General features: G+C 27.4%; 2 protein-coding genes across 3 annotated transcripts; one reads left to right on the forward strand and one right to left on the reverse strand.

The window, feature by feature from the left end:
- Window positions 1–5671: 5671 nt before the first annotated feature.
- Window positions 5672–14367, reverse strand: LOC129971541 (nudC domain-containing protein 3-like). 2 transcript variants are annotated; one of them, XM_056085408.1, is made up of 9 exons: window positions 14158–14367; window positions 13945–14023; window positions 13243–13321; window positions 12043–12175; window positions 11047–11149; window positions 9524–9697; window positions 8063–8251; window positions 7839–7951; window positions 5672–5823 (listed from the first exon to the last, which is right to left on the reverse strand). In XM_056085408.1, exons 1-8 carry the CDS (start codon window positions 14259–14261, stop codon window positions 7841–7843), a joined length of 972 nt encoding a protein of 323 aa, XP_055941383.1. In that variant the 5' UTR covers window positions 14262–14367; the 3' UTR covers window positions 5672–5823; window positions 7839–7840. The 2 variants fall into 2 exon arrangements, with proteins under 2 accessions (XP_055941383.1, XP_055941384.1); XM_056085409.1 differs by lacking the exon at window positions 5672–5823 and adding an exon at window positions 6603–7082.
- A 231-nt stretch (window positions 14368–14598) lies between these two features.
- On the forward strand, window positions 14599–17322 carry LOC129971543 (FAD-linked sulfhydryl oxidase ALR-like). The gene is made up of 3 exons (XM_056085412.1): window positions 14599–14856; window positions 15667–15851; window positions 17067–17322. The coding sequence occupies exons 1-3, from the start codon at window positions 14710–14712 to the stop codon at window positions 17227–17229; spliced, it is 495 nt and encodes a 164-aa protein (XP_055941387.1). The 5' UTR covers window positions 14599–14709; the 3' UTR covers window positions 17230–17322.
- Window positions 17323–18739: the final 1417 nt, after the last annotated feature.

Raw genomic sequence — 18739 nt, forward strand, 5'->3', positions numbered from 1 at the left:
TCCAGTGTATCAAGAAAAGAATGAAAAATCGATCATAAAATTTCATGTTTATAAACTTGGAAAAAAATCCAAGTTAAACAAATGCGAACAAAATGTGCTGAGAAAATGTATGGCATAAACAGTTCCTCTTTGTCAGGAAAGTATTAAAAGTTCCCAATATATTTTAAGATAAACTTTCAATAAATAAATTATTCAAAATGTGATGAATATAAATATATATAAATCCAGTGCGACATGAGTGAGAACTAACGCACTGACTTATGGCACAGAATTCGAATTACAGAGAATTTCTGCAAAAATGTGTGCATTTGGGAAGTGCTTAAGTCATTACAAGCTTCGGTCACACAACTAACATAATTACAATAACATTACAAAAATGCACTTGGCAACAATCCATGATGAATACTGGAATAAGTCCAGAACAAAAAGGAAGCTTTTAAGTTCAGAGCCCTTTAAGTGTTACATACAACTGTCATGATAAAGTGATCCTCAAACATTTAATTTTCTGTAGCCATTAGAAAATTTTCATTTATTTATACATTATTTACAGCACATTATACTTTTTGTTCAATTCAATTTGCAAATAAATTTATTTCTTGATCTGCTTTATTTTCTCGTATAGGAAGCAAACAGCAAAGTATTATAATCATCAAAAATTTATTTCGGGATTTTGATGAATCTCCACTACCTCAGTGCGATCCACGCTTTCCTGAATTTGGAAAAAAAAATCGGAATCATTTTTGTCGGTCAATCTGATTGTAAATATAATAACTAACCAGTGGATGTAGTTTTACCAAAATTTACTCGCATACTTTCTAATAAAGAAGTTATCCCTTTTTCCGCAATAAAAACGATCGTGGACCTTGCGAAGATTGTAAAATCAACGAGTGCTCAGATTTTTATTTTTAGAGTCACCCACATGAGAGCTTTTATGTTCTATAGTACAATAAAGAAACAACTAATATGCACTTTGGATCCTTTCTTTCAACCGCTTAAAGTCAATATTTAACATAAAAATACAGTTTTAATTATAAGATTACATACCAAATTCCTTTATTTAAGTCGTTGTGTTTTTGAGTTACAGCATCCACATGCGTACATGTACATCCGTACATGCGAAAGTACAGACCAACATTTCAGATGCTAAAATTGTGTACTAAATATCATTGATATAAGTTATTGCGTTTTTTTATTTATTCTGTTTACATACTTACGAAATGTGCGCACCGACAGATAATCAGTCTTTTGATAGATTTGGAACAAAATTTAATAAATATCTACATTTCTAAATAAGTGTATCACACTTTATCCATCTAACTTTTTACTTTTTGTAGTATCGTGGATGTATTCTTATCGCATTCACTTATACTTGGATAACCTATGAAAGAATGTTGCTGATAATTTTATAGAAATCTGGTGTGATGACTATATACCAAATTTCCTCCGTCTGGTTCAAAGCGGTTCTGAATTATTTATTGTGTTCATAGACGAACAGACAGACACGATTCCCAAAAATTATTTTTTTTTTCAGACTCAGAGAGGTCTGAAGCGTAAAGATTCAACAACATCTTAATGTCTTTAATTTTTTTTTTTTTTTTTTTTTTTTTGACCATTACTGTAACTTGTGTATTTTGTAAATAAGAAAGTAAAAGTTGGACGAATGAATTTTAATTTGGCATCCTAATTATGGATGTATATTACCCCCGAGGGGGCATCTCGAGATGAGGATGAGATGCTTCCGGCATGGTGGTTGGATCTCGCCACCCTGGAGGGTACATAAATAGGTGGGGGATCTGGCTCCTCCCATCGATGACGGGGCGTACTTCCTTCGGGGAGAGTTATACCGTGGCCGGTGATGGCCCTTAGGACTCAACCACAGTTCCCGCCAATGTTGCTATTGCGGCGGTCCGGTCATCCAGTTATTTTTCCGTGTGCCTTCGTGGCGGATCGGAGGTCAGATGTATGACTTAATGATAAGTCAGATGTATGACTTAAATTTCGCCGAAATCTTTTAGCGGGAAATCTGATCGTCCATATTCATGCGAATGCTAATAATAATAATAACTATAAACTCTTGACAAATTAACTGGATAAGATTTGGTTATGCGGTCTTAAAGCGAAAATTATAGAACAGCATCAAATCACTCAAGAGATTGTTTGTTTCTTGACTTTTATCTGAATAGCACAGACTTCTTGATTTACATCAACAAAATAGTACACAAAGCTTATAGTTAGGATACTAATTAGTGTCTCAGTAACAAGGCAATCAGCAGAAGTGTCCCTTCTTCGACTTTATCATATAATTAATTAGACAATATAATATCTTCTTCCATCCTTCTCTGCATCATCTGGACGTATAGTTGCGGTAATGTAGGGAAGGAAATGGCAAACTCTCGAAGGCCGCGGCAATCCGCAAGTGTATGTGATCCGTCAAGACTTCCGCATGTAGAGACACAAAATGGTGCGCTTGCACTTCGTAATGTAATGAAGAAAACTGATTATGGATTTTAATCAAATTCCTGTTCACCGATTGGACCCAAAATGTGAGATAATCTACAATTTTAGCTATAAGAGAGCGTACCAAAGTTTATTTATCTAATTCATTCGATTTTTTTAGTTATAGTGTTCACATATGTTCGAATATAAAGACCCTCCCTTTGAGAAATGTCTCAAAATTCAATACATGTCTACAATTCTGATGGAAGTCTGTATGCCAGTTTTATTCACATAGTTTTCAGTATTTCAGTGCAATCGTATTCATATGCATACATACATTATTATCTTCAATTGATTTCGTCCTATTTTTTATAGAAAACTGCAAATTTGGTCCAAGACTACATGTTAAATCTCATCATTCTATTTCATTGAGTTTTTAAATCATCATGTTCACGAGCAAGTGTTCATATTCACAGGCACATTCTAAAAAAATATGTTTCTCAGATATTCAGTGGAGAAAATGTGGAGATTCTTTAAAATTCCGAGTTTGGATTTCTAACGATTATAATACTTTTTTAAAGGAAAAATAAAAAATAATTTTCATGCCCCCCCCCGCCCTTTTTAGAGGGAAGGGAATCTGCAATCAAAAAACGTTGACAGATTGATTAATGATATTATATTGTAATTTAATTAAATAAACATTTAGCCACTGCAAATACCTACAAGCCAAAAAAAAAAAACCCTAGGACATAACTATTTAAATATGAGCTATCCTATCTGAAACAGATGCCAATTAACCAAGAAATAAAGGCCATATGAATAGATATGTTCAACAAAATCTGTTAATGTTCTCTCCTAGATACTTATTTTGAACTAGCTGCCTCTGGTGACCAACTGGTTAGCTGGCAATATTGGTTATGTTTAATCTCGATTAAATTTATTATACACAACTTAATGTTTGTGATTTACACAATGAAGTGTTTTTGAATATGAAATTGTGATTGCCATAAAGCCGTGTTTTTTTGTTTTGTTTTTTCAGAAGCCTTAAACCTATATCATAAATTCTGAGTTTCATGACATCAAAAATTTAAGTGTTTGGGTGATCTCTTTCAAACTGCACGTTGATTTTTGTGGTAATGCGATTTCACTCTTTGGTTTTTTTCTTATAAAATAAGTAAATAATTTCATCATTCATAATAATAATCATTTATACGTAAATAATTCTTTCAACAACGGAAGAAAATCAAGCAATTGAAACTTAGAGAAACAAGGAGAACTTTTTGAATTTCACTGCAACAATGAAAGTTACTGTGGGAAAGTCCAGAAAAAAAGAAATAAGAAGAATTTCAAATATAGAAGTGTAAAATTATGTTTCATGCATTAATATTGTTGAATGTTATTGCTGAAGAATTTCAAAATCTCGTTTAATTATTTGAAATTCGATAAAAATTTTCAATAAGAAAAATCGCTCTAAAGTGCACATTTTCATGGTCCAAAATATGCATGCTACCTCTAACTCAAACTCTAACTTTGGTAACTCTAATTCAAACGTTCTGTTATTTAGAATGGCAACTCATAAATTCCTCCATTATTAGTAAAGATTTATTGCACAATTTTATAGTTGGTGATTGGACGCAAGACGTTACTGATTCGTGGTTCTTAAGAAGTCAAGTTGTCGTCTACTGATAATAACGTTTGAAAATTGCAAAAAAAAAAAAAAAAAAAAAAGACAAAAAACAAACAGTTATCACTCGATACGCAAGCATATATTTTATTGTTTTTTTTTCATCCACCACCAATTCGGATCTTTTCCCATAACAAAAGTTTTTTTCCCCCTCCTTTCTGAACTTACACTACAGTCACTAAAAAAATTCGGCTTCATGATTTAATGAACTGTTAAGGTGTACCCCACGAAAAAAAAAATTATATATGATGCACTTAAAGTCGAAATATATATATATATAAATTTGTAATGACTGTTTTTATTTACCAGCATATTGTAATTCATATCCAAGAAAAAGATTACATACATAGTTAGTCATTGCATTTATTCGTATGTGCATTGGTACTCGTACAGTGAAAATATCAAATGTATTTAATTTTGTACAAGGCAGCTGCAATTTTAAAAAAAAATTTTAAGGAATTTGCAGAAATCAATGGAAATAGAAACAATTTTAAATCATAACACAGTTTCTATTTAATATATTAAGTAATTTGATCAATAATTCGATAACAAGTAAGTAATACGATCAATTGAATAAAGGCATTACATTTTCTTTAGAAGTATGCAAAGCAATTTAATTTGAGATAAACCAATAGATGTTATAAAACAAAATATTTATAAAAGCAATTTCTGAAATATTGACAGCATATTGTATAAAAATGAGATTGAAAAAGATTACCAGACAATTCATCAACAAATAAATTTATTATATACATATATATTTTTTTAATTTAATCATAGGAATTTACTGAAACAATGTGCAGGTGCAATAAACATTTTTTTCTGTGACCAACTAAAACATTTATTGTTTGATTCACAATAGTTTGAAAAATGATGTGAGCGAAAAATGACAAAAGTTGTATATGTCGAGCAGAATTTACAGTATTAGTAATGTATTCCTATTGGCATCATGTATATTCTAGTGGAATCCTACAAGTGAGAAAAGTATAAGAATTGTTTTCTAATATTTGTTTCAGGTATATTCCAAATGTACAACTGGATACTGGCAGAAGTTAAGGCCATATGTGGTTAATGTTCTTGTAGTTTGCACAGTAATTCTGGCAGAGTTGTAGACTTTGTTAACTGTGATTGGACTTAAATACTTCAGATTGATCCTGGCAGATTTTGTCCACACTTATCTCCAGCAACACTCAGTCATGGAATTTTAAATGTTTACAAAACCCTGAATATGACAAAACCATACTTGGGAACCATAATTAACACTCCTGCAATTTTATGTAAAATTTATATATCACGGATTCAATAGTCAAGTGTGCTCAATGATTTCTATGTTATCTGAGTACGCTACACATCATAAGAAATAACTGCTACGTTATATTTTATGAGAAATCGAAATTATAATGCTTTTTTTTTATCTTGATTATTTATGATAGTACAATAAACATATTATTATCACTTTAAACATGAAATTTATTCTGCATGTTATAAAGATTAATATATGAAAAAGAACCTTTCTCTTAAAGCCATGAATTATAAAAAGACAGTAAACAGTTCAGTATTTCAGTGACTTTATATGAATTTATAAAAATAACAAATTTACAAATATACATAATAAAAATTTAACTGTACAAAACGTAAACGATGTCTGTGAATTCTCTTCAAAGTGAATTTAAATGAAATTGGATGAATGGTGCTTCTTAAGCCTATGAAAAGAGAGAGAAATAAAAAATACCTATCAATTATATTTCTTGTAATGAAATAATTCATCATGAAATTCGGAGTAAAATCATCAACATGATTAAAAATTAATCTTTTTTTTTTATTATTTCTATAAAAAAAAAATTGCCAGCTCAAGGGTGAACTTGGTTGGTAAAAAGCTGGTTTGGATTAAAAATATAATTTTAACATTACAAGATGCAAACCCAAATGTCACTCCGATTCCAGTAAAGCAGAAAATACCAAGGGTCTAGCAAGATAAACTTTTAATTCTCTACAAAATTCCATAATACATACATTTGAAATTCTTTCAAATATTTTCAACAAATCTTTAAGTTACAAAAAATTATATATGGTTGCCAAAAATGATTATACATATATGAAACGATTAAAAAATAATGCTGAAATCAGAGTAATTTGAATCATTCAGTGGCATTGTTTGTTGCTACATCTCACGATGGCTTGTCCATGGTCTTGAAAATGATTTTTAGATTTATAAAATGCTGAAGATTTAATTGTTTAAAGTTTTTATTCAAGTTTACTAAAAAAATATTAATGCTGTTATGTAGAACTTTTTCCCCTTTAAATCATGTCTTTTTTTTTTTTTTTTTTTTTTCCAATAATTTCTCACTAGATAATAATTTTTGGCACATTTAAATATTTTCTGTATAATGAATAAAAACAGTTTTAAATTTCTAAGAAGAATATATATAAAAAAAACATTTTTTAAATCATGAAAAATAAAAAAAAGAATAAAAACTCAATGTACAAGGTGCAAAAAATAGTACAGACATGAAAGTGCTACAGAGTAAAATACTAATTAATACATAATTATAGTATGTACAAAAGGAAAATGAACTTTTAAAATGAAAGAATTTCAATAAAGTATTTGGCGTAATTTATCTTTCGTTAATTTAAATACCTTTCTGCTGTATTTATAAACTGTCCCCATTGCTTGTATGCTAACTGGAGAAGTTTTATCACCTAATTTTGATCCATATTTGAATAATTCAACAATTCTTGATTCTCTATGATATGATTCATACTCTGTTCAATGGTTAAGGACAAATTTTACAGCAATGTGAAGCTCAGATTATGTCAAAATGGCATTAAATAAATTCTTGCTGATATTTAGATCTTTCGGCAATCTTGCAAGCATTCAAACAATCACTTGCACAAATCAGGACATATATTGATTTTCAAAATGATTGCTTATTGGCATGATAGGACCAGGCATGTGACTGACCTAAATGCAAAAAAAAGAGGTAATCCATAGGAAAAGCATGTAAAAAGTGTGAATTAAACAGTCAATATACAGAAAAAATTATCAAAACTACAGCCCAACTGGCTTTTTCATTCATTTCTAAAAAGCAAATGAAAGAATTGCCATTATGTTGCCATTTCAAAAACGAAGTCAAAGCATATGATTTTCCAAAAGAGACACTTTAAGAAGTATATTGTCCATAACAAATTTAAATGAATATAGGTCAACAAATATGAAGGTAAAGTCAGTATTTTCTTTACTGGTCATTTGTCCTTTGCGGCAAATTTCGAATACATTATTGGCTTTTATATTTGTTTTACAATTATTTTATTTGCAAACAAATAAATTTATCACTGCAAACAAATCATATATTTTTGTTCATCACATATAATTATTCTTAGATAATATAAAACAACAGAATGCTTCTCTGAGCCAGTATACTACTACCACATGAATACTCTAACTAAGGTAACATTTTGTGGATTAATATATACTTGGCTTCTACATTATACTATATGCTTCTCAAAATAAAACACTGCTTTAAAAAGGAAACTTCTACAAGTTTCAAATGAGCAATAAGAATGCTAAATTTATAGTATTGAATGCATTATGAAATTTAATAATAGAAATTATATATATCTATTGCGTTTAAAATCAATTTTTTATTACATAAGAAAATAAACAATTGTTAAGTATCCATAACAATTTTAACAAAGCATAAAAAGAATGAAAAATTACCCTTATATTGATCCATTTGCAGAACTCGCGTCTAAAACACTTGGATCAAATGGTTGACCCTTAAATGGAGATCCATCACGGTCCCAAGCATCTTTCAAAATGTTCTGAATTTTCTATAAAAAAATAGTCTATAATATTTGCAACAAGAAGGTATTATAGCCCTATACATATAAATAAAAGTATCAGCTTAAATTTTTATAAGAAAATAATAACACCACACTTACACTTTGCTGAATAGTAGGTTTTCCAAGACGTTTCAAATGTTCATTGTACATAAGTTCTTCAATTTTTGCTTGAGATTCTTGATCTAAATCTTCATATGGAATGCTAGGGTCTATAGCTCTAAGGTTTATTTTGGGCTCGCCAATAAAAAATGAGTCCCACCATCTCTCTTGTATTTTCTGAAGACATATCTGACAAATAAAACACAGATAAATATAGAAATAATGAAATTTAGAAACCTTACTAAAGTTTAAAAACAATTAATTTCAAAAACTCCTCAGTATGTTAAAACTCAACTTATTAGTTTAAAAGAAACACACCAAAACTATGTTAAAATAATAAAAATAACTGTGAAAAAAAATGAAATTATAAAAAAAATTTTTTTTTTTTAATCAAGAAAAAGTATTGGAAAAATTGGTAGAAGAATAATCTTTAAAAAAAAATTTCTAAATTTTATATATAAAGATTTTCAAAATATAGTAAAATATAAAAAAATACACATTACTTATATTTTTTTAAACAAAAGATTATTTAAATTCCATGCTTTACATTATTGTTAGGAAGAAATAATGGGATATGTTTGGTTTAGTCATGCAGATGAAATGTAACTATTTTATAAAACGGAATAATAAAGTTGCAATCCTTTAAATCTAATAATCTTTTATTTGAATCATCAAATATTATCCTTAATGAAAGACTATACTAAAATTTTCAGAAAGTATTTTAGAATTTTGAGCACAGAGCACAGCAGATGAGTGTCAAATATATAAAGTGAAAACTGAAATTATTATCAGAGCTTTAGTACTTTCAAAATAAACAAATCCTCATATTGTTGCCAATGCATTAGTTTAATGTATTTCTCAATCTTAACTTAATGATTATATGTTTAATAGAGAAAATTGCAGTGATTAGATTTTGAGATGAATGGGGAACAGGTAAAGATTTAAGCAGCTTATAAAATAGGAGTGTTTTTATGTTTAAAATAAATTAGAAACATTTCTATTTCTTTAAAAAAAAGTGACATTAAAAAAATAATTGCATTCATACTTAATCTAATGTGAAAGCAAAAATCACTTATCTGCATCAAAATGTTGAGTTAAATGTACTTAAGTTTCAACTGTTAGTAAAGAAAAAATATAAATAATGCAATTTCAAGAATTTCTGACTTATGCACTCCCTAAAAAAGAAAATTAAATTTAGCAACTATTTTTTTAATACATAGTACCTTTTATTATTATTATTATTTTAATATAGCAAGAAACTAAAAAACAAGCAGTTTTTAAAATATTTCTTGCTTTGCTAGCAAAATGTGTTTACTAATAAAATATATGAAATTATAATTCTCACTTATTTGAAATTATAATAAATCTTCCCCCCATATTAGCTTTCAATATTTTTAAGGAACAGTTATTACCAATATTAATTAAAACACTAATGCACAGATTATTTATATGAAAACTTACATGAATTTCTTCCCCTGGAACTAATGTCCATGTAGATTCTTCAACATTAATCCTCCAAGATAAATCTCCTTCTTTTAGAGTAGACCATTCATTATTTTTCATTAATTCAACCTTTACATGTGCATGTTGAATATTCACACGAACTTGCTTTCCAGAAGTAACATTGGCAGGAACCTAATCATAGATTAAACAGTAAATTCATATACAAATAAAACAAGAATCATAAAACATATAAAGATGCCCCGACAGCATATAATTTATTCAACAAACATTTTGTTAAAAGTTGTATGAATTTTACACTATGCTTTAACAATAATTTAGCTAATGCATCAAAATACATTTTACACACACAAAACAGAACTTTCAGAAGTACTTTGTAAAAATTCCCCATATGATGAACTTTAGTATTTCAAAATACTTAATTGTTCCCTATTAGGTTTGAACCATCTTAGCATATAATTTTCAATAATAAATTATTACTTATATTTAATATAGTTTCTATAAAAATATAATAACGGCATAACGTGCAAAGAGAAATCATTCCAAAATCTTATTTATTTTGTCAATTTTGCTTCATGCTTTAAATATTTATATGCAAGAAATAAAATATGATACTTTAATCAAAGAGAAGTTCAACATCTTTAATATGTACAATATTCTTAAAATTACAAACATTAAATTAAGAAATCATTCAAAATTATTTTTATTGAGCTTTTAATATTATACTGGGAAATTGCAACTTCCCAAAAGTCAGAAAATTTATTGGACCTCAAAACATTAGTACAGAAATCATTCAAACAAATTTCTCCATTAAATTAATCTAAATTGTTCTTTTCATTCACTTTTATTTTTTTCAGGAAAATTTTAAACTGGATCTTGGCACATTCGTTATGAATATGATGCAGAAATTTTAAATAAAGCAGTTGAAGTAAATCAACCATTCACTTTTCACTTAATATTGTATTGTTTTTCAATAAACATAGAATTAAACAAGATGTAGCTTTTAAAATAACATTACAATTTTGTGTCTTCAAATGCTTTTTTTTTTAAAGTATTTTTTTCAAACATAAAATATTTGGCTAAAAAGGGCATTTTTTATAGTTTCAGTAACTTTACTAGTATTCAAGTAGCTTGTAGCACTATTTCAATTTTGATATTTTTTCTCAGTCTTGGAAAATGGAAGGATCTATACAGGAGAAAAGGTGAGTAAGTAGAAAAGGGCTGAGCATCTACAATTTAACAATCATGAATTGTTTTGTTTTCAAGGCAATGGCAATTTTTTTTTAAAATTCTTCCCATGCTTAGAGATTAGCATTTTTTAGATGAAAAAAAAAATTAAGAAAATAAAAATTTCCAGTATTTTCTGAGTTTTTAAAGAAAATTTTAATCTCTGCAATTTTCCTGCATGATGATCTCTGCATTTTAATAGATAATTTTTAAATTCCATGTATTTTCCGAGAGCTGTGACAAACCTGACAACATGCAGTAAAAACAAATAAAAGAAAAAAGGAAAGAAGAGATACCTTTATATGAATATCTGCATCTCGAATTGTCTGAGCCCAAGAATAATCATCATAACAAGCACCATTGTAGGAATCTGGATCCATTATTGGTACTTTAGGATCCCTTAATAATAATGTTTAAAAAAGTTTTAAAATATTATCTATAATAATTATAACTGAAAACAAATTTATAAAAAAAAAGAACTACTTAAATTTTTTAAGTAATAGTATCATAACTGTAGCCTTTTAAACTTAACAATGTGCACTAACAGTGAAAAGAAAGAGTATGAAAATACTGTTACTTGTAATCAATATTTTCATCAGAAGTTGCTTATAATGAAAAGTCTTGACATTTAATTTACAAAAATGACAAAATAAACACGTCAAAGCTGGAAACAGGACATTTATTGCCATACTTAAGCATAATCTTCAAGATTTACTGAATATAACATTAGTCCTTTCTAGCATTTTAAGGACATAAATTTAATCTACGAAAATTATCGAATTATCAAGTAGTTCTAAGTCACAATTACTGGTTATTAGTAATTTCATTAATACCAAGTGTTAACTACTTCTTCCATGGAATGCTTTTTTAATGGGATATTTCACATAAATGTTTCTACATTTTTGTCAGATCAAGGTGATTGTTCTGCATTTTAATTAAAAGCAAACAAAATAATAACAATTTACAAATTTGGGTAATTTATATATATTCAAAACATACCTTCATTTTATACCTTTTATGAACAATTACACACAAAAAAAAATTCAACCCAACAGTTCTCCTCCCCTTAGTTTTTTTTCAATATTTTTTTCTGTAACAAATTTTTAAATTAAATTTTACAATTAATATTTATATATTAAATAAAGAACAAACCAATTTTTACCATGATAGTGCCCCTTTTATACTTGTTCAATTACGTTATATTGAGATATAATTAATTTAAATACTTTTAAAACTTAAATATTGTATGCCCAGCTTTAAAAAAAAACATATATAGCGTATTTTTAACATACGTTTCATCCTCCTCTCGCCTTACTGGAATTTCTGCTTTTTTAGAGTCAACGCATTCTTCTATTGAAGGTGTCAAAGGAACTGCATCACATTCTGGGTTAGATGTGGTAACAACGGTTTCTTCAGCAACGAAATCTGGAAGCAATAAATAGAAGTTAACAGAAATTCTGCAAAATTTAATTTTGTGTCCTTAATAATACACAATGAACATTTGAAAGCAGATTTAATAGTTAGTAAATAGTTTAGTTTAGTTTAAGCCAAAAAAAAAAAATTCTGTTCTAAATTTTAGCAATAGCTCTCATTATCAAATCTTAGTGATGAATATTGGCTGTAACAGAATAGTTCCAACATTAAAATTAGATGATGATTATCATCTGCCAAATAGAAGTAAGCTATGTTGTTATCAACAATCCAAATTGAACAGTTGAAATGACTCTGTAATATGATGAATTTCATAAATAAACTTTAGAATTAAGAATTTAATAAAACTATCTTAATGGTAAAAATTAAGTATACTGCAAAGAAGAAACCTGACTTATCTTATAGTTCTCAAAAAATCTGGCCCAGCTACAGGATAATAATTTATCATTTGATATACTTATTAACAAAATAATGTCTGCTGGTCCTATTGCATTTGAAGTGAAAACTAAACTCATCTAAAACTTTTCTTAAGATATCAATAATAAGTGACTCATACTATTTTTAACTTGAAATGTTTTAAGGGAAAAGAATTTAATTCAAAAGAAAAGAAATGTCATGATTATTAACTCAAAAGAAGCAGTACTAACTAATATATTAGTGACCTGAGTGATGCTAACTCTGTATTAATAATCTCTGTAATCTAGCATCTATTGATTCAATGATTAATACAAATGATGACTTTATTGATGATATCCCTGTAAAATATAGCACAAGTTCTAACAAAAAGTACTAGCATTAATTAAAACAATTAACTATTAATATATTGTCTTTCATATAAAATTGTACAGTTACTAAAATTTATAGTATTTATATAAAAAAATTTATAAATTATTCAAGTATAAAATCTAAAATATTAACAAAAATGTTTCAATATTTTGATGAAACAATTCGACTTTGAAATGAATACATTATTAAGTTAAATCATGACATTCATTAATAAGGGAATTAAGCACTGAAAGTAAAACTTTTGGGCATTAAAAAAAATAGCAGCAAATATATACCTAAAGGAACAGGTTCCACATCAGATATTATTTGGCTTCTGTGCTCTGCAACAGCTTTTTCCATATACTTACAAAATACCTGAAAAATTGGATCATTATATAGCCTACACTGAATGTGAGATAAAATTGTAATTATGACAACAAGAGAATAGAAAACAAATATGGAATATTTCATAAGAATTTTTTTGGACAAGAAAATAATGCCACTCTTACACAATTCCCAATCATGCTAGTCACATCATTAAAAAAGTTTTTTTTTTTTAATCTAATTTGAATAGAAACTAAGTATTGCAATATTCTATTATGAACGAGTGAGCACACAAAACTGATTGGGGTCACACAATTAAAATCTGTAAACGGAATTAATACCAATTTTGGTTCTAGTGTAGATTTGGGTGCCCCTTCGATTATCGCTAAATCTCAGCAATGAAACACTACTTCTGGTTTCCGTAATGTTTTGTTTTCATTGATGTTACTGTTAGGTTATCAACCGAAAATGACCGATCTACAAGTAAAAAAAATCGTCAAAAGGGGCACCCAACTGTAAACTTTTACCCCTCCCCACCTTTTTTTTTTTCTATTATGACCCACAATCTTACAGCTATCAACAACAGCAGCATTCTTATCAGATGAGTAACATTTGAGATAAGAATGATGAAAATATTTAACATCAACCACATTTAAAATTAAATCTATACGTACAGTTCTAACAATTTTTTCCGCTTCTCCATCAGCTAGTCCAAGAGTAGAAGATTCATCTTTAAACTTGAAAAAATCAGTCCTATATTTAAAGAGAAATTATCTTATATTAGAGAATTTGCAAGAAGTATACATTTCCAATAACAAATAATGCTAGAGAAGATATTTAGAAACATATAATGAACGTGAATGGCATTTGAAATATCTTAAGCTTACCTTCGGTATAAAAAATCAAATATTTTGTCAAAAAATTCAAAGATATTTCCTTCCCGATAGAGAATAGGGTAAAGAAAATCATCGTAATATGTTTCCGAAGACATGTTTATCACATTTCGCAAAAAATTAGCGGAAAAAGTCAATTTTTTGAATTGAATAAGAGCTACAAAATTGACATCGAACACTAATCCAGTTTGAAAGAAAATAATAACAAACACAAAGCGCATGCGCTCGCATCCAATGTTCTCTCATTCTTTGAAAGAAGTTAAATTATATATAATATGCATTTGTTATTAATAGCAATAAATTGAATTTAAAACTGCATAGGAATAATTAATGCTCAGTGTACAACTTAGTATTGTAACTAATAAAATTCAAAAACTTGCTTTGAAACTCCCTTTCCTGTTTGAGATATTAACACGTTTTTAGAAATTTCTGGCAACATATTGACAGTAAAGAGATCAACCAAATATCAAAACAAAACAAACTGTGTTCATACATGTGGTTAACTTAGTTGGTAGTTATTGGGTGCATGAATTTAATTGCTATCTTATGAGTTCACGGTACGCATCCTATGATTATAATTCTCCTTCTGCCGAGAAATGTCGCGTGTGTACCGACTTTAAAAATTGGACTAAACAACAAACAATTTCCGAAAACCGGAAAAAAAGAAAAGAGGATACATCAAAAGTAGTAGAGGTATGATGCAACGGTATGCATTATTTCGATAAAAACTCTTACTTTGATTGGAATTTTTTTAAAAAAAACTATTCATTTATTTCCACTTTAAGCGACTGACTGGGTATTATTATATGAATGATATGAATTATATTGTACAGTATTTCCATGATAATAATAGCGGGAAGATATTGTAAACCAATGCGATTTCTTTTTTTCAAATATCTTTAAAATAATAATAAAAATCTTTAGAAAATAATTGAAAAGTAGGAAAGACAATAAACTAAGTTAAAGAGGAATATTGTATTATATTTATTCTAAAAATTGTAAATTTTATTATAGTCCATGAAATGTAGATAAAAGTTATAAATGAATTAATTTTTTGTATTTTATAATTTTTTAAAAAATTAACCGTAATCCGTGTGTTAAAAATAAAGACAAAAATAGGAAATAAAGAATTATATTCTGATTGCATGTTTGAATTAATTATTGTTATTGATTTCAAATATCTTTTAAATAGTTCTTGAAACTTACACTGAAATAAATGAAAAAGAAAAAATATTTCAAGGATTAGGATCTGAATATTCAATTATACAAAAAAGAATTATTTAAAGCAATATACTATGAAATGGAATTTTAAAAAAAAACTTGTGCTTTTGCATATTATAATATTTTTAGGAAATTTTTCTTTTTATATTAGTCTGGAACTATTCAAAAATGTTCCTTGAAGCAATTTTTATATTTCAATAAAAAAAAATCCATGTTTTTCTAAATTGATGTTTATATCTTCTTGTTATATGTTTGACTATATGTTATTCTTAACTTCCTTAGAAGTCTAAAGAATGTCCTCTAGATCGAGAAGAACTTGGACAGTGCACATGGTCATTTTTGCATACTATGGCAGCATATTTTCCAGAAAAGCCATCAGTTGATGAACAAAAAGATATGAAAAGTTTCATTGGTCTTTTTTCAAAATTTTATCCATGTAAAGAATGTGCTGAAGATTTTCGAGAAGAGTAAGTTCTTTTATTTGATTTTTAGTTTTCTAACAAGAAAAAAGGAATTTTTACAGTGTTAAAGTAAAGTATTAAACATAAAATTATTATGACAATTTTATAAAAATCTTGGTAATATTTCAAATTAATGCAATACTAAATTCTGAACAGTGTTTTGAAATAATATTTATTTTATCATTTTCATTTTTTTTCCTAATGTATATGGAGGGTTTTTTTTTTTTTCATTTCATTGAAAAAGAATTCAGGAATTCAATGAAATATTTTAATTTCTAAACTTGCTAGTTTTTAGTAAAGTGTTAACAATTTTATATTAAAAAGTGAAGATATTTTTAATTAAATGATATAACAATAACAAAGTAGAATTTAGTTCAAGCAGTATTTTGTGTGTCTGTGATTTAATTTTATTTCAAGCCTTCATTAGTTTGTGATTAAATATTGCAAGATACCGATAAATTGTTCAGTGACTAACCGATGAAAAAGATATTATCAAAGTATCTGAATTTTGAATTTGATTTTAAATATCTGATATCTTTTTTTTCAGTTGTGATATATGTACATCCAATTCTGAATCAGTTAATTTTTTGGGGTATAACGAGTTTTGAATCGCTGTTTAAATACAGACGTAAACAAAGAAATGCATCGCATATGCATACCACAGGTCTTGCTATTTGCTCATGTATGGATAAATACAACGCTAAGATACTGCTGTTTTGTGCATGCACGAACCGTAGTAGGAAAATAATTAAGATCACTATTGTAAAATTCCTTTTTTTTTTATTTTGATATGACTTTAATATACTAAAATCTTTCCCAATAAATGCCCTACAAAATGGTACAAATATCATCAATATCAGTTAAGAATTTCTCGAGTTTTTCTCTTTCAAACATACAGATGCTTTCAGGAGACTTCCTTTTATACTATGCATAGATTTTAAGAAACTTTTGAAGAAAATGATTAATATGTGTATGACTCTCCGATAAATAGAAGAAAAAAAAGTCCTGTTTCTGATTAAATTTTAAAATATCTTGTTTCAATATCCTTTTATACTAAAAATTAGTTTCTTCAACTTTTATAATTGTGGTTAATTTTATGATATGCTTCTTTTCCATATAAAGTATGGAAAGGGAGATTAATTGCTAAATATTTTGTCTCATATATGTGTATTGCATATTCTTTAAGAATATTTTTTTAACTGATGCTTTTATCTTTTGCAGCATTTCAAAGAATCCTCCTGCAACAAGTAGTCGAAATGAGCTTTCTCAATGGTTATGCAACATGCATAACAATGTCAACAAAAAATTAGGGAAACCATTATTTGATTGTTCCACTGTTGATGAAAGGTGGCTTCATGGTTGGAAAGATGGTTCATGTAATTAAAATAATTTATTCATTTTGATAGTTAAGGATGCTTTTTTTTACATACAAATGTATATAATAGGACCAAATAAATTATATTCTGCTTAAAAAATATTTATGTGGGAATTTTGCTGTATTTCAAATTTTTAACTTGACCAAGCCTTTTCTGACTTAATTTTTAAAAACTTTGAATTATTATTCTTGACAAAAAAAATTAATAATGCAGTAGATTTTACTTTAAATCTGAAATTCTTCATATCAGTATCAAATACACATATGCAGTTTTATGTACTTAAAATCACATTTTCTATATGTAATTAACCCAAGTGTTTGGCTATTAATAATTCAAAACTAAAGCAAGAAAAGCATATATTTTGATGTAAGCTTTGAAATTTAAATATATATGATAAAAGCAATGTATATTAAGAATATATACTGATAGTCATACCATATATTTGAACTTAAGCTTTCAAATTTGATTTCTGAATATGTTGATATAAGTGTTCCATTAAGTGTCAGATATTTCATATTGAAATTTTGCAACCATCTAGATTTTAATACTGTATATGTATCTTGGTAAAATAAAACTACATTGTAGTCAATAAATTTATACAAACTTAGCAAATTTTTGATGCACTTAAATACTTTTTTTTTTTTAACTAACTGCCTATGAAGTTATTTTTTGTTTTCTCATTTTGAATAGAAACTTTTTTAACTTACTCTAGAAATTAAAAAAGGCCACAATGTCTTGTATTAATATTTTTAAAATGTAGAATGAAATTTCAACTAGTAATAGGTCAAACCTGAAATTTAAATTGCTTTAAAGCAGCTGAATACTATTAAAAGTATATACACTGTTATTCAGCATCATTGCTACACAAACAAACATACTTACCTAAATTGTGGCTGTCTGAAATTAATTTTTTACATTCTTCACCACAAGTTTTATATACTTCTGATGTCATTTTTTAAATATCTTTCCAGCTTTAACATATCTGACCTCGGACTTGCACATCTTTACAATCTGGTTTATCCTGAGTAAAGCTTCAACAATTAAAAATTTTATATTTTTCTTAAATTATTTTTATTAACATTACTAACTACTAAACTTTTAACATAACAGTACTTTAAATTTATTTATAAAAATTCAGAAACAGATTTTTTTAAAATCCGCTTATTTATTATGACAATTTCTGATTTAGATGTGCTTCATTTAGATATTTTAGAATCAGATTTTTTTTTCTAATTTTAAACTTTTTTCTGAAACCAAAAGTGATTGAGATTTGGAAAGCATGAAAGATGAATACAGATGTGGGAAATTTAACTCTATACTTTTAATATTCTTTGGGATTCCTGGATTGAATTTTCAAACCAATAATAAGAAAAATATTTTGCAAAATTTTAAACTTTTTTTTTTTGGATGATGGAAATCTTGTAGAGATTTACAATGAAACAGATTGCCCTTCTGTTCAGTACTTGGTAAAAAGTTTAAAAATCAAGTGAGTAGAAGCAAGAAGTAGAAAAAGAAGTC

This window comes from Argiope bruennichi, chromosome 6 (assembly GCF_947563725.1).
Source record: "Argiope bruennichi chromosome 6, qqArgBrue1.1, whole genome shotgun sequence".
In the NCBI taxonomy this organism is placed as follows: domain Eukaryota; kingdom Metazoa; phylum Arthropoda; class Arachnida; order Araneae; family Araneidae; genus Argiope; species Argiope bruennichi.